Raw genomic sequence first — 13,687 nt, 5'->3', positions numbered from 1 at the left:
TCTTTCACAATTCGAACGCAACTTCTGTTGGCGTACGATATTAAATCATGACCCTTTCCTCCAACGTTTCATTTCGCGAACATTTCGTCTTTCCAACCAACGCCGACATTGGAGCTACCCGCCTCGTCCAGGAAGGTCGAGGTTCGATCATCTGCGCAGCTCACAGCGTTTTTCATATCGTATAATCATGGCACCTTGTAGGAAAAGAACCGTGCGCATATCTTTGCGGAAACTCTCTGGGTCTCCTCTCGACGCGATCAGAATCCCTCGTTCAACAGGAATTACGCGTATGGGCCTCGAAGTAAGCCAAGATGATCTCATAGCATCGCCCCACTCAAGGATGACGCTGATTGATATTCTCGATTCAGAGCTGTGGAGGGTCACTTTGCACATCCAGATGGCAGGGACTGGATGAATATCACCGATCATGTCAATCCTCTCTTAGCAGAACTTGTAGGTGATTACACGGCTAGGCCATTTTCCTGTCTATGTCAACTCAGCTACCAGAGACGTAAATTGACGATCAGCATCGGTGCCTTACAGGTGCAAAGGAATCGGAAGTTGCCTGCATGGGCACGTTAACGGCCAATCTGCATCTCATGATGAATACATTCTATAAACCGACCTCCAAGCGGTTCAAAATTCTATGTGAAGGGAGGGCTTTCCCATCGGATCAAGTACGTCCCCACCCAACCTAGCCTAAGTAATCTGCTTGAATACTCACCCCTGGTCTCGTCTTCGATCTCGTTCCCGGTCTCGTCTTTGGCGCTGCTTAGTACGCCTTCGCGTCACAAGTGACGTTGCACGGGTTAGACCCTAAAGATGCTATCATCGAACTATTCCCTCGTGAGGGAGAATTTACTCTCAGAGAGGAAGATATCCTGGACGTTATCGCAAAGCAGGGACCATCCATTGCCCTGGTAATCTTCAGCGGGGTCCAATATTACACGGGCCAGTGGTTCCCCATGCAGTCCATAACGAAAGCAGCGAAAGCCCAAGTAAGTCTTCCTTCCTGCCGGGGCCCCGCTAGTTACTGGAAGAAGCGTGCTTGTAGCCAATGATAGTCTGTGCGAATGCCGCTTTTCATACCGAGAGCGTAGTCATTCGTCATGTCCTCACTGCTTTACATTGACTAATCGTGTTGTCTCGTTAGGGAAGTATTTGCGGTTGGGATCTTGCCCATGCAATAGGGAATATACCCTTGTCTCTTCATGACTGGGACGTCGATTGGGCAGTTTGGTGCACTTACAAGTACCTCAACTCTGGTCCTGGGGGTATAGCAGGACTTTATGTACATGAGAAGTGGGATGATCGAGAGCTACCAAAGTAAGAACGTTCCGTTGCATCTATTCTTCATTAAGCACACATACTGCTTGCTTCTCCCGCTCTGCCAACCTCCATTGTTCACACCGACTAACATGTTTCATCCTTTCCACGTTTTCTCCTGTAGGTACGCAGGCTGGTGGGGTCACGATCCATCCACCCGTTTCCAAATGCCACCAGCTTTCTCTCCGATCCGGGGTGCGCAAGGATACCAGCAATCCAATCCATCCGTTCTCTGCACCGCCTCACTTTTAGGATCCCTCCAACTGTTCAAAGAGGCTGGCATGATGGATACCCTGCGTGCCCGGTCCCTCAAATTGACTGCGCATCTCGAAGCGCTGCTCGTTCGATCTCCGTATTATGTACCTCCCCACGAGGTAGCTGCGAGCTACCATCCCCAGGACACACTGTCTGTGACCGCAGAGCTGCCAAGACATGCATTCACCATCATCACTCCGCAGGACCCAAATGGCCGCGGCTCCCAGCTTTCTCTCAAATTTCTGCCTATTGAGGCACGTGTCATGCAGAGTGTATATGACGGGCTCAAGAGCTTTGGCGTCATCGGGGACGAGAGGCAACCGGACGTCATACGACTTGCTCCCATGGCTCTGTATAATACATTTGAGGACTGTGACTGGGCAGCGCACTGCCTAGATGAGGTATTCCGTCTTTTGGAATAACGGCATCCTTACGACCCCATAAAATAATCCGTTGGTTTTTCATGAATTACAATAGATGTATTGTTAAACAGAGCTGCCTTGTTTTCCGCTAACGAAGTCCCCAACGACACGGACAAATATATCCCCTCGCAAAATATCATTATGCTCCTCGTTGAGCGCTTCCCAATCCTTGAACACCCTCCGGTTGGACGAGCCACCGTCCTGTTTCTCGTGGATACGTTGTAAATGCTCATACATGACTTCGCTCTGACGCTGGTCGACGAGGGTATCGCCCTTCGAATGTACGACCAACCAGCGGATGTGCCCGCCGTCCTTTCGAACGGGAAATTTTGTTGTTGCGTATGCTGCGTATGAGTGGTGTTCACCGAACGCACTGGCAATGAACCATGTGCGGTAGTCCGGGAACGATGCAAGGAGAAGATCGATGTCGTATATGCCTTCGGAAAGGATGACACCCTGCACCGCGCGCAAAAGTGCAGGCCGCGGTGCCAGCGACGGTGTGACGGGCGCTGAATCAAGTATGATTGACGCCAACATGTGTGCGCCGCAGCTGTGTCCCATGAGAAATATCAGTTCAGGGTCATAGAGAGGACCTGCGGATATTGGAGATCCATCCCATTCATGCGCAAATGTGAGAAACCGCAGTATATCCTCCGCATGCGCAGGATGCAGCAGGGCACTGTCAGCCGTGGGTTCGCGCGGCGTGAGTCGATAATTAGGCACCGCTACAGGGCAACCGGTGAACGTGGCTAGGCTCTGCGCCAGAGTACTATGGTCCGCTTTATCCTCGCTGTGGGGAAACCATGTCAGCACTGAGCAAGGATGCTGTGACTCCTTAACGGACTTACGATCGCCAGGCGCCTCCGTGGATGAAGCAGATGAGTGCTGGTTTATGTTCCTTGTCAAGGGAAACATGTGGAACATAAAGGTCGAATTCATGGGGCCTGTCGCGCGAGTCTGATTTCCCAGTCTGCGGTACGTAAAGCAAGTCCAAAAACAGTTCCATCGATAGTCACTTGATTCAAAATTCGAGGGGCCTTTTGACGTTACACTTGTCGATACAGCTAGATATGTCAGCCATTTATGAATGTGAAGAATCCGGAGAGAATATATCACATACTGCGACACTTTCCTGCCGGTGATCGATGACTTTTGCAAATATATAAGCTGCGTTCTCGTTGATTCTGGGAGATATGCGCACCAAATGCGAAGGGCTGGAACTCGCGTTTGAATGGTGTGAAGTGGAATTGTGGATAGGATCCTTGTGATATCGCGGGCCAAATCAGCTGCTCCCTCTCAGAGACGTGGCAGGTCTTGTCTCGACGGATGATGGTCCCGAGGTACGATAGAATTCTATATAAAGACGAGGTGGATATAAGAGGCGATAACAGAAATTCGGGTTTACAGATTGACTTCTATGGTTCCTGTACACACTGGGAACTTTTGGGAGGTCGTAATTGTTTTCTGGCCTGGAATACCTGTCGGAAGGTGCCCCAGACACCGCCAAAGAAAACATGAATTTGGCGATGTTCCCAACATTCATGCACCGACTCCGGTCATCTCAGCGGCCCGGCTTTTGCCACTCCAGAAGCGACGGAATTGTATCGGAAATTTACTTATATTTTGCCAGCTCCCCACCCAATTTTGTCCCTGTCCGATGTCCAGGAAACATCAGTCAGGACAACCAGGCGCTACAGAATCATCCTTACCACCCAGTAGCCGAAAATCCCACCGAAATCACTTGTTTTATCGATTCTTTGACCATGCCCTGGTCATCTGCACGTCAAAAGGCCTTCTATAACATATGTCATGATCATGAGACTTGCGAAGAAGTTCGCGTGCATATCGCATGGAGAAAAAAAATGTGGACCGCTGGTACATGATATCCGCGACGCCCAATATGTAAATCATCACGGTTCAAGACCTTTTTGACCAAGGGCCGTGAGAGACTATCAGGCATGACATATAAGCTAAGTAATCTGATGCTCTTGTGCATGAACATGGAACCGAAAAGTGCGTATAATGGCCATTGCGGGTGCACCGAGACGCATCATTAAATGTGGCAGATTCATACTGTATTACAGGCGGATCAAAATGCACGTTCATATATCATTCTTGACACACATATTTACCTACCTGTGACATTTGACGTTCTTGCGCTCCGTTACTTGACTTTCACTGAGGTACAACGCGGATGACGATTTTGCCAGTGTGCTGTCCTCGTGAAAGATAATCGATAGCTTCTGGAGTCTGCTCGAATGGAAAGACTTTGTCAATGTGTGGCCTAAGCTCATTCGCACCGACGAAGCGGAGCAGGTCCTCGTGCAGCTGTTTGGAGCCTACATAAACGCCACTGCATATGAAACGTACCATAGATAAGGTGTGTGAGTGCGCCAGTGAGCTGCATCTCTTACCGGAGCGTGACACACTTGAGAAGGTTCAGCATTGCGATATCTGGAACCTTCTCCGGGTTATTCCCGAGGAATCCAATGGATGCGATCGTTCCGCCTCTAGCAACGCAATTGTAACATCGCTCGATTTCCTGCGCGCCAACATTGTCCAGAATCAGATGCGCGCCAATACCATCTGTAATCTACATCCAGTCGTACGAATCACTGAAGAAAATGGTGCAAGAACGCATGCGGACCTTTAAAACGACCTGGTCCCAATCAGGTTCTCTTTTGTAATTCACAACATGGGTGGCGCCCAGCTTCTTGGCTATCTGTGTCATACAAATCAGGTGACTCTTCAAAGAAAGACGACATCGATTACCTCGAGCTTATCTTCAGAAGAAGATGTGACGATAGTCTAAACAATGCTCAGCAACAGCAGTGAGCGACAGTGAAAACCACATTGATTGACCTTTGCTCCAGCGGCATGGGCCAAAATCAAGCCAGCAATAGAGACACCACCTGTCCCCTGAAACAAAACCGTTTGTCCTGGCACGAGCGGAGCGCCGCCAAACAATGCGTTCCATGCCGTCACCCCTGCGCACGGCCAGCAAGATGCTTCCTCATACGACAAGTGTTTTGGGATATGTAGAAGACCCATCTCAGGAAAAATGCGGTACTCTTGCAAGACCCCATCGATCGACCCAGCAAGGATGACTATGAAGGGTACAAGGGAGTCTGAGTGAAAAACACTCAAGACACCTCAAAAGAGACGCACCACGTTCATCTGGTAGAGTGCCGTACCAGTGATTCTGGTCAAAGTTGGCAGTCACCCTGTCTCCTTGCTTGAATCCGAGGACAGCTGAGCCGATGGAAAGGACCTCTCCGGCCATATCGCTCCCCGGTACGACGTCCTGCTTCACGGGAAGGGGATATTTGCTGCTGAAGGGTAGATAGTCCCTGAAGTTTAGTGATACAGCATGGATGCGGACGAGAACCTCATGGGGCTGTGGAATCGGTATGGATTCTTGACATTTGACAATGCCGGAGAGAATGTTCTTTTCCTTCACGCGGAAGACGGTTTGCTGCTGAGCTCGAGACATGATGTGTGGGCTGCTATTTCATCGTCTCCATGGGCACATGCAGTTATATATGCCATCGTCAGCGAGTCTTTCGTCTTTGTCAGTGAGAAATCGAGTATTACTCACCCTTCTGGCTAATGCCGACATAGACATGGTACGACGGAGTTTGGTTCATCCTTTAGCTTCAGCCATTCAGCAGAGTTTGTTTCCCTGAGAATATCTTATGCATCGGTGCCTTGAAGGAGCGCGCGAAGCTTTGGAATGGGTTGAATGTCAACACAGGATGCAGGATCATGTTAGCAGCGCATATGGGAGTGGACTTCCATCCGTATCGAAAGCTGATATCCGCAAACGGACATTTTGAATTCACTCGTGACAGGAAAATCGAGTGGTCCGAAAGTCAAAAGTTTCCACATGTAGCGTGAACAGTTCAACAGACAGGCAGTGGATCTCCAAGAAATATTGCCAAGCCACAGCAGACTACCAAGCCAGAAACGCTGCGCCGCGTAGAGAACACAGGGTCGGAGGGAGTCAATGGAGCGGACGAGAGCGATGACATGCAGTGACAAGCACCGACAAGCACTGCACTCGACTAGCGGCACCCTGACGTCATGTGCAATTACGTCACCGAAAAAGCGTCAGTCCACGGTATATATTCCCGGATGCTCCCCCCGCTGTCGTGTTTGTCGCCTTACTGACACCCATCCCTCACCCACCACACAATGGCTTTCACCGGTTCAGACATCTGCAAGGTCCGTTTATACCGCTCTCGTTCCATTTATCTTCACTAAAAGCATTCATCCCCAGATCATGTCAGTGCCAAAACCAGTATGATCATGAGACCATCTTTGACCTTTTTCTTTTAGCTTCGCCGTACTCCTCCCTCCAATAGGAGTGTTCTTGGAGCGTGGATGCGGCGCTGACCTCGTGAGTTCTTTTTCCCTACAGTTCTTCATCTCCGCTCTGACACCAGTTGGTCCACAGTTGATCAACATCCTTCTTGTACGTCTCGTTCCCACATGTTTTCATGCATCCTCTGATCGCCTTCATTCTAGACCATCCTAGGTTACATGTAAGCATCTACTCATGTTTTGTTATCAGTGTCTGATAGGCCCATTTTGCCTTCTATAGCCCTGGAATTATCCACGGTGCGGCATTTCTCTTCCCGTCTACACCTTCTGTTTACGCCCACATGCCAGCGCTATACATCATTCTCAAATATTAGCGGGACGTTCCAATCAGAGGAACACTGCAGTTGATGGATTCTTATTCTTTATGCTTTCACGACTTTGAACCTCTATGTATGACTCTTGTGCTTTACTAGTTTTCGGCGTTCTCAGCCCTCAGACTTTGCCGCAGTTGTAATACCCATTTCCACGGGCTTTGCTCGCTGCTTTTTGAAATTCGATGTCAGATCGAAAATGATGAGCGGAATACAAAAGAATACAAGTCAGTCTTGAGAAATACAATAGACGTTGATACGTTGATACGTCGATAATCACTATTACATCCATTATTCTTCGTCTTCGTCTTCGCTTTCTTCGTCCCCCTCGTCGCCATCTTCGCCATCATCGCCCTCCACTTCGCCTTCGCCGCTGACTTCATTGTTGCCACTGCCCTCACTGTCACTACTGCCCGCGTCATCGCCACTGCCCGACCCGTCGCTCTCATCTTCACCTTCAGAGCTACTCTCTTGTTGATCGAACTGGTGAATCATCCGCGCTCCAACCAACCAGCACCTTTTGAAATTCTCAAGCACCTCACCGGCCTTGAGTCCCTCGCCTTTGGAGTCGGGCTGCGCATGCCATCCGCGTACATCGTCCTCTTCGATGATATCGTTCTGGTACAGCGCAGCAAGTATCTGCCCGAACAGTGGCATGCGCGTTGACGCGGCACAATGAGCCTGACCCATTGTTCTTAACGAACATGCAATTTGATCGCGGAGAAAGACCGTACCTGCAGGATAGTGACAGTTTCAACACCGTCGGCTCCACCGATTCTGTTGATCAGTTCTCCCCAACGATCCACACATCGCTTAATCGCCATTCTTTGTTCCGCGGCATTCTCCACGAGCTCAATATTATCAACGATGCCTGCAACGACTGCCTCACGTACGCGACGCAATGGTACGTTGCTCGCCATGCGCAACGTCTTCAACTCCACAGACGCGTTGTCGAGCGAATGGCCTTCTGAAAATGCGCGTTCAAGTGACAAACGAACTTCGTTCTGGAATTCGGTGTCAGCCGCATGTGCACCAGCGGAGACCGCGGCGGCCGCTGCGGAGGTAGGGAGGGAGGTGGTTGAAGATGATGGGGATACGTGTTCGTTGAAGGAATCGTCTGAGTCTGAATCCGATTCATCAGTGGAGGTGACGGAGCCTGGGTCAGATAATTCAAGATCTGAATAGTTGTCGCCTGTGAAATAGATTCAGCACTGTCTAGAGAGGATGTGAACGTGTGAAGTATCTACCTATGCGCATCAACCGCTGGTTGATAAAATTGTCGATATTGTTCTCGTCTTCGTCAGCCTCCTCATCCTCCTTACTGGCAGTTCTCCGGGGCCATACGAACCCATTGGAGCCTTTCCCAAGATTAGCAGATAGCACCGCCTGGTCTAAAGGAGTTGTGCAACATAGTCAGCTCGCAACCATCTCATACATTAAAAAGCAAGTACACGCTACCTTTTTCAGCCTCCTCCCACTCGGAGTCCTCGTCACTGTCTCCCTCACCTTCGTCATCCCCCTCCGCATGACCATCAATCTCACTTTGTTTCCGTTTGGAGACCCTCTCAAACGGTAATAGCTTAGTATTCGCACCAAGCTTTACCCCATCAGCTATGAGCGCACCCCGCGCGACACGGCTGCTATCCCCAATTTCAACGCCTGCGCCGATGATGCTGTTCTCGATGAGACAGTTTGTGCCGACAACGACGCCCTCGAAGAGATAGGAGTTCCGCACGACGCTGTTTACACCGATGGAACAGTGTGCACCGAGAGTGGATGCGAGGACCTGCGCGCCTGCAGATATTCGTGTGGAAGGTCCGATGAGCGTGTTGTTCCCCACTTTGCTTGTCCTACCCAAGAGAGACACAGGTACGCTTCAGATCAGCCATGCCGTACAGGTTACATGATACATCGTACGTACCGTGAGAGTATCACCGAATTATCCCCTGGGATGTACTTGTTCCCGCGAAGATGTTCGTATACGTGTCCACTGGGGTGATTGTCGTCTGGTACCAATGGGAAGGCCCATCGCGACAGGATGTCCTTGCTATTTCCATCCGTCAGAATAGCATTGCGGTGATTCGACTAGGACGGTGAGAGTGATTGAAAAACATTGATCGACATACCTGATGGCATCGTAGCTCTTTGTGTCTTGAACCCTGGCAGCATAACCCTCCTTGACCACATAGCAATAGATATTCTTCATAAGTAAATCCGACGTGAGAACGCCGTGAACAAAGTCTCTCCTGACATCAGCATAATCAAAGTTATCCTGAAAGAGCGAGGGAACCTGACAATCGAGCGTGTCATAGACCAGTCACCATATTAGAACCTCCACAGGCCACTAGACAGAGTCAAAAACGCGAAGAACTTACATCTACGGAACAGACATCGATGAAACAATCTATGAAGTCGTTCCGAATCTCGATGTTTCGATGCGATTCGAAGATTTCTCTAGGTATGCGGGTAATGCTCTTCGGGGGATAGCCGCTGACTGGCTCGTAGTGTACGCACTCCGAAGTGTCCTTGTTCAACACAAACACCGCCGAATCACCCCTCGATCTGTAAAATAGATCACACAGACCATCAGTCGAGCTCCATGTCTGTGCCTTGTACGCACCTCGTCCGGTGCCTTGCCCCACTCTCCTTCACCACCATCGTCATGATCGCGTCCTTGTTCGTGCGTCGCCTCTCCTTGTGTGCCCTCACGACCTCATCGATGCGCACGTTGCTCACCAGGTCACCCGCAACGAGGATGAAATCTCCAGTGATGATTCCATGTGTGTAGATATCGCGCATCGCGTCTCCTGGAGAGAAAGTTTCCTTCGCGGTAACGATCGGTACAATTTTCAAGCTTGAGGCGGGATGCGACCATTTGGACTCTCTACGACAAAGCGATGACAATACATAGGAGTTTAATAAGTCGGTCAACTGAACAAGGGAGGATAAAACACATGCACCTGATCGCAGCTTTTACTTGGTCGGCATAAGACCGACAAATCACGAATGCTTCTTGGACGCCTGCAAGAGCTAAGCTCTCTAATGTCCAGTCCAGTAACGGCGCGTTGCATATGGGCAGTAAACACTGTCGCCTACGTTAGGCCACCGTGACCACGATGCATGGTCCTGGCTCACTGACTCTAGGTCTGCTAGCGGTCATAGGTTTGAAGCGTTTATTAAAGCTGTCAGCCAAGATGACGGCTTGCAAAACCTCATCGTCTTCGTCGACAAGCTTTTCTTTGCCCAATGAAGCTTTTGGAGGCATTTTTGGAGTAGAAAAAGGATCACGAGTGTAGTGAGCAGCTTGTTGCGCGTCGAGGAGTCATTTTGAAGCATGATTAAGGTGAACCACGTGGGAATAGAAAATATGGGGATCCAGATTCTTTTACAGACACCATGACACTTGCACAGACAACATACAAGAGAGGAAAAATCGCATTCGCTGATGCCCTCGCACCATGACAAAAAGACATGATTTACAGACGAAAAGCTCAGACACATGCGCACGCGATCCAGTGAGTGAAAAGAAAGTGGGTATCAGAGTAACAGACCGTAGGATCGCTATTAGTGAAGAGAAAAAGATGCGGATCAGGCTAGGCGTAGTGAGTAGATCGTGAAAATGTAAGCCAACATGGGACCAGATCCAACACGTAAACTAGGTGAAGCGAAGAGGGCATAAAGATCGAGGGGATGAAAGGAGCCGAGTCATAAAAACAAGTAAGGAGGCGTGTGACAAAACCAAAGAAAACAGGATGAGATGAGAGCTCGTTAACAGTCGTTTACCGATCCATAGGTCCTCAGCCATGTACTGTTCATGCTGCCGCAGCAACGACTGGGGTAGCAGCGGGTGCCTCAGGTTTGGGCTCCTCGACTGCGGGAGCGGATGCAGCCTCCGCAGCAGGCGTAGCAACTTCCTCAGCGGCAGGCGCTTCGGAAGCTGGGTTCTCCAAGGGTGCAACCGGCTCGGGCTCATCGATCTTCGGAGGGTTCTCATCGACCTTGGCGGGGATGGGGTGCTCAGCCTTGGGTTTCGGCTTGAAAAATTCGCCGACACGAGCAGAAAGACGACGGCCGACTTTGGCGGGGTTGATCTTCTCCTTCTTCTCCTCCTTCTGATAGAATCATGAGAAAGAATCAGGAGACGTATATTGTTATTTTACTCACAACCTCCTCCTTAGGGGCCTCAGCCTCCACAGCTCCCTCAGCGGCGGGAGTCTCGGCAGCCGCAACCTCAATGGTTGGCACCTCACTATCATGCAATAATGAGAAATAGTACGCGAATGATTAGAAACCGCTTACGTCTCTTTGACTGGCTCAGCAGCGGTCTCCTCAGCAGCGGGGGCATCAGCTGCGGGGGTCTCCTCAGTCTTAGCGGCCTCCTCAGTGGCAGGGGCAGCAGACTACATAGGCGCTCAGTCAGCGAATATAAAACAATGAAAGAAGGGACGCACCTCAGACTCCTCTTTCTTCTTCTCCTTCTTGGGGCTCTTAGGAGCCTTCACCTTCTTCTCACCCTTAGCCTTCTCATTTTTGAAAGGAGCAAGGAGTTTGGCGAGAAGGCTAGGACTCTTGGGACGGTCCTCCTTCTTGGCTTCACCCTCAGCCTGACAGGGAAATAAGAATAAAAAATTGAAGAAAGCAACAACGACACTCACGGGCTTCGTCTCATCCTCCTTCGCGGGTTCAGCTGCAGCCTCAGACGTTTCAGCGGCGGGGGCGGTAGCAGGTTCCTGTGATGAGAGGATCAGTCAATGGTATCCTACTAAATGAAAATGCATGTCACCTCGGAAGCAGCCTCGGCCTTGGGAGCATCCTGAATACAGGTCAATTCTAGAGCGGTGGAGGCATTTGGATACACTTACGGCAACCTCTTCGGCCTTAGGCGCCTCAACAGTAGGAGCGGTCTCAGAGGGGACTTCCACAGGAGCGACCTCCTCAACAGGGGCGGCGACAGGGGCAACGGTCTCAGCAGGGGCAGACATTACGACAAGAGCGTGAAAGTTGGGCTGAAAAAAAAGAAGTCAGACGACAAGGAAGAATGATGAGGATGGCAACCGGACGCGCAGAAAGAACAAGGCTATACACGCACGGGAAGAGGGTATTAATGAACACACAAGAGAGAGGGGGGCAACCCGTAGCCCGTTGAGGGATGTAGAGTAGAGAGAGAAGAGAGAGGAAGAGATAGGGAAAGACGGTGCCCGCCATTTTCAGCCTTCTTATCCTTATTTGGCTCGGCTCGGCTGGACCAAACAAAACACAAAGAACTCTATTTCCACGCCCAATTATCCCCAAACAAGACCCTCTCTGCAACTTATCACCCGCCTCTTTACATACAAGTCGTTTGTTCTCGACCTGCTCAACCAGATTTTTTCTTTCACGTCCTTATAGTGATTGTAAAAGACGCGTGTTATGTCGAAGGGACTTAGTAGACGGTGGTCTGTGCGCGCCAGACGCGACCCAGAAGTGAGTCACGAGCTCGGCCTGGGAAAAACGGGAGAATGTCTAGTTCATCACCATTCAGTGTGATCATGATGTGACGAAAGCGGCAACCTGCGCGATCGTGTCATGCGGCATCGAGTACTAGGATTGGTGTCCTACAGCCCGCTGCTCCATCAACGTCAGCCCTATGTCCAGAAGCCTTCACATAAGAATCCATGGTCTCCTCAGCTTTCCATGTCGCAATCCACTGGAGGAAAGACCCTGAGCCTCGACCTAGCCATGGGTTATTTACTAGTGGGCTCGACCGCTGCAGCGGACCAATAAGAATTCCTAACAGAAACGCTTCTGGAAGGCGGGTGTTGACGTGGGGTCACACCGGGAGACTGATCCCGACGTTTCATTTTCAGCTTCAGTTCGGATGGTTCTCACACCTTCCAAATATTTCCCCTGCAGACTCGACTATGGCCTGGGATCATTGTTCACCTATAGTCACTCAGTCACTTGGCTGTTCAGTATCTCCCGGAATGTACTCTCTCTATCTGCTTAGGCCCAGGTAGCATCATTACCTGTCATATTAGCTGCAGCGGCTGTCACCTGAGGTAAACCTTCGCTGTTGAGGACGACACCATATTGCTAGGAGACCGCGTGCGTGTGTCTATCGTCTTAAATTCAAGGTCTATACTCATTCCCAATGTCTAGCACTTCCACCTCCGTTTCGTCGCCTCCATCTGTTGGTGTGTAGATCCTAATGTCCAGGGCACTTGGTTGGGGGTTCGGGCAACGCACATCTGACCTCTCGGAAGTTGCTTGCCATCAGCCAGCATTCCGTTCCTTAGCACTGATCTGGCATGGGAATTCTATTAACTGTCAGAACTCTGATCTGACGAGAGCAACCTACCAATTCCAAAGCTGGTCCGCTGTATCAGGTTGCCTGGGGTTTCTCTTGCTGGTTGCTTTCTTCTATCAGCGGAGTGGATGCACACGCCCATTATATCAAGTGCATCAACGCCAGCTTATGCGCACTTTGCAACAGTTTTCTGTGCAAGCATTGCTTTCTGGATGTTTGAAAGGTATGTCATGACTAACACTGTACATCTTTCTGACCGTTACTCCTGAAACAGTTGCAAGTTCTTCTGATCCCTACTGATACGTATATTTGGGCCTTTGGTGTACATCCATTCACAGGTTCCTCAGGTTTTCTCGAACTCATCGTGGTCAGCGGCAGCCGGTTTTCACGACAGTGCTGAGTCTTCAAAGTGTTTGCCTCGGTGTACCGCCGCAGTCCTGGGTAGTCTATCACTGACGTCACATGCCAGCCACTTTGACCTTTCACGCTTGCTGTCGAGTGCCATGCCTGTGTCTTGATGTACGTCCCCGAACCCATACTCATCTACAAAGCGGTTATTCTTTACGCAATAGCCAGGGCAGCATCCTTCGCGACATCGTTCATAAGAGCGCTTTTGATCCGAAGTACAACAGCATCCAGCGACCAGTGATTAATAGCTCGGTAGCTCCACACTGTAACCGGCTCAGCGTGCGCTGTTGGGAACC

At 50.3% G+C, this 13,687-nt stretch overlaps 7 protein-coding genes across 7 annotated transcripts; 3 read left to right on the top strand and 4 right to left on the bottom strand.

Moving 5' to 3' along the window:
- Positions 1-47: 47 nt before the first annotated feature.
- Positions 48-2,003, top strand: HETIRDRAFT_43087 (uncharacterized protein; the record flags this gene model as incomplete). The annotated part of the gene is made up of 7 exons (XM_009543470.1): positions 48-135; positions 202-301; positions 369-457; positions 544-677; positions 777-998; positions 1,154-1,326; positions 1,451-2,003. The coding sequence occupies 7 exons, from the start codon at positions 48-50 to the stop codon at positions 2,001-2,003; spliced, it is 1,359 nt and encodes a 452-aa protein (XP_009541765.1).
- A 26-nt stretch (positions 2,004-2,029) lies between these two features.
- HETIRDRAFT_60559 (Esterase/lipase/thioesterase) lies at positions 2,030-3,015 on the bottom strand. The gene is made up of 2 exons (XM_009543555.1): positions 2,852-3,015; positions 2,030-2,793 (listed from the first exon to the last, which is right to left on the bottom strand). The coding sequence occupies exons 1-2, from the start codon at positions 3,007-3,009 to the stop codon at positions 2,067-2,069; spliced, it is 885 nt and encodes a 294-aa protein (XP_009541850.1). The 5' UTR covers positions 3,010-3,015; the 3' UTR covers positions 2,030-2,066.
- A 766-nt stretch (positions 3,016-3,781) lies between these two features.
- Positions 3,782-5,789, bottom strand: qor3 (quinone oxidoreductase 3). Its single transcript, XM_009544302.1, has 7 exons — positions 5,172-5,789; positions 4,866-5,110; positions 4,776-4,811; positions 4,651-4,725; positions 4,418-4,596; positions 4,136-4,356; positions 3,782-4,076 (listed from the first exon to the last, which is right to left on the bottom strand). Exons 1-6 carry the CDS (start codon positions 5,494-5,496, stop codon positions 4,179-4,181), a joined length of 1,038 nt encoding a protein of 345 aa, XP_009542597.1. The 5' UTR covers positions 5,497-5,789; the 3' UTR covers positions 3,782-4,076; positions 4,136-4,178.
- A 367-nt stretch (positions 5,790-6,156) lies between these two features.
- Positions 6,157-6,893, top strand: HETIRDRAFT_438432 (putative stress-induced hydrophobic peptide). The gene is made up of 7 exons (XM_009544301.1): positions 6,157-6,227; positions 6,309-6,313; positions 6,342-6,406; positions 6,464-6,477; positions 6,531-6,547; positions 6,607-6,623; positions 6,675-6,893. Exons 1-7 carry the CDS (start codon positions 6,198-6,200, stop codon positions 6,698-6,700), a joined length of 174 nt encoding a protein of 57 aa, XP_009542596.1. The 5' UTR covers positions 6,157-6,197; the 3' UTR covers positions 6,701-6,893.
- Positions 6,894-6,988: 95 nt separating this feature from the next.
- On the bottom strand, positions 6,989-9,962 carry HETIRDRAFT_309762 (uncharacterized protein; the record flags this gene model as incomplete). Its single annotated transcript, XM_009544300.1, has 9 exons — positions 6,989-7,378; positions 7,432-7,889; positions 8,156-8,547; positions 8,619-8,744; positions 8,824-8,987; positions 9,073-9,259; positions 9,318-9,581; positions 9,658-9,782; positions 9,837-9,962. The coding sequence occupies 9 exons, from the start codon at positions 9,960-9,962 to the stop codon at positions 6,989-6,991; spliced, it is 2,232 nt and encodes a 743-aa protein (XP_009542595.1).
- Positions 9,963-10,432: 470 nt separating this feature from the next.
- On the bottom strand, positions 10,433-11,840 carry HETIRDRAFT_407664 (uncharacterized protein). Its single transcript, XM_009544299.1, has 6 exons — positions 11,787-11,840; positions 11,560-11,703; positions 11,481-11,510; positions 11,353-11,427; positions 11,173-11,301; positions 10,433-10,794 (listed from the first exon to the last, which is right to left on the bottom strand). Exons 2-6 carry the CDS (start codon positions 11,677-11,679, stop codon positions 10,510-10,512), a joined length of 639 nt encoding a protein of 212 aa, XP_009542594.1. The 5' UTR covers positions 11,680-11,703; positions 11,787-11,840; the 3' UTR covers positions 10,433-10,509.
- Positions 11,841-12,884: 1,044 nt separating this feature from the next.
- HETIRDRAFT_168022 (uncharacterized protein) lies at positions 12,885-13,283 on the top strand (the record flags this gene model as incomplete). Its single annotated transcript, XM_009544298.1, has 2 exons — positions 12,885-13,206; positions 13,258-13,283. 2 exons carry the CDS (start codon positions 12,885-12,887, stop codon positions 13,281-13,283), a joined length of 348 nt encoding a protein of 115 aa, XP_009542593.1.
- Between the last annotated feature and the right edge of the window lie 404 nt (positions 13,284-13,687).

This window comes from Heterobasidion irregulare (assembly GCF_000320585.1).
Source record: "Heterobasidion irregulare TC 32-1 unplaced genomic scaffold scaffold_02, whole genome shotgun sequence".
In the NCBI taxonomy this organism is placed as follows: Eukaryota; Fungi; Basidiomycota; class Agaricomycetes; order Russulales; family Bondarzewiaceae; genus Heterobasidion; species Heterobasidion irregulare.
This window is presented reverse-complemented; position numbering and strand designations above follow the sequence as displayed.

Coding starts and splice junctions, on each gene's coding strand:
- HETIRDRAFT_60559 (XM_009543555.1), bottom strand. CDS start 3,009: ATGGAACTGTTTTTGGACTTGCTTTACGTACCGCAGACTGGGAAATCA. Junction 2,794..2,851: donor CACGGAGGCGCCTGGCGATC/GTAAGTCCGTTA, acceptor GTTTCCCCACAG/CGAGGATAAAGCGGACCATA.
- qor3 (XM_009544302.1), bottom strand. CDS start 5,496: ATGTCTCGAGCTCAGCAGCAAACCGTCTTCCGCGTGAAGGAAAAGAAC. Junction 4,726..4,775: donor CTTCTGAAGATAAGCTCGAG/GTAATCGATGTC, acceptor TGTATGACACAG/ATAGCCAAGAAGCTGGGCGC. Junction 4,357..4,417: donor CTCAAGTGTGTCACGCTCCG/GTAAGAGATGCA, acceptor TTTCATATGCAG/TGGCGTTTATGTAGGCTCCA.
- HETIRDRAFT_438432 (XM_009544301.1), top strand. CDS start 6,198: ATGGCTTTCACCGGTTCAGACATCTGCAAG.
- HETIRDRAFT_407664 (XM_009544299.1), bottom strand. CDS start 11,679: ATGTCTGCCCCTGCTGAGACCGTTGCCCCTGTCGCCGCCCCTGTTGAG. Junction 11,302..11,352: donor AGGAGGATGAGACGAAGCCC/GTGAGTGTCGTT, acceptor TTTCCCTGTCAG/GCTGAGGGTGAAGCCAAGAA. Junction 10,795..11,172: donor CTCCTAAGAGCCCCAAGAAG/GAGAAGAAGAAA, acceptor GAGGAGAAGAAG/GAGAAGATCAACCCCGCCAA.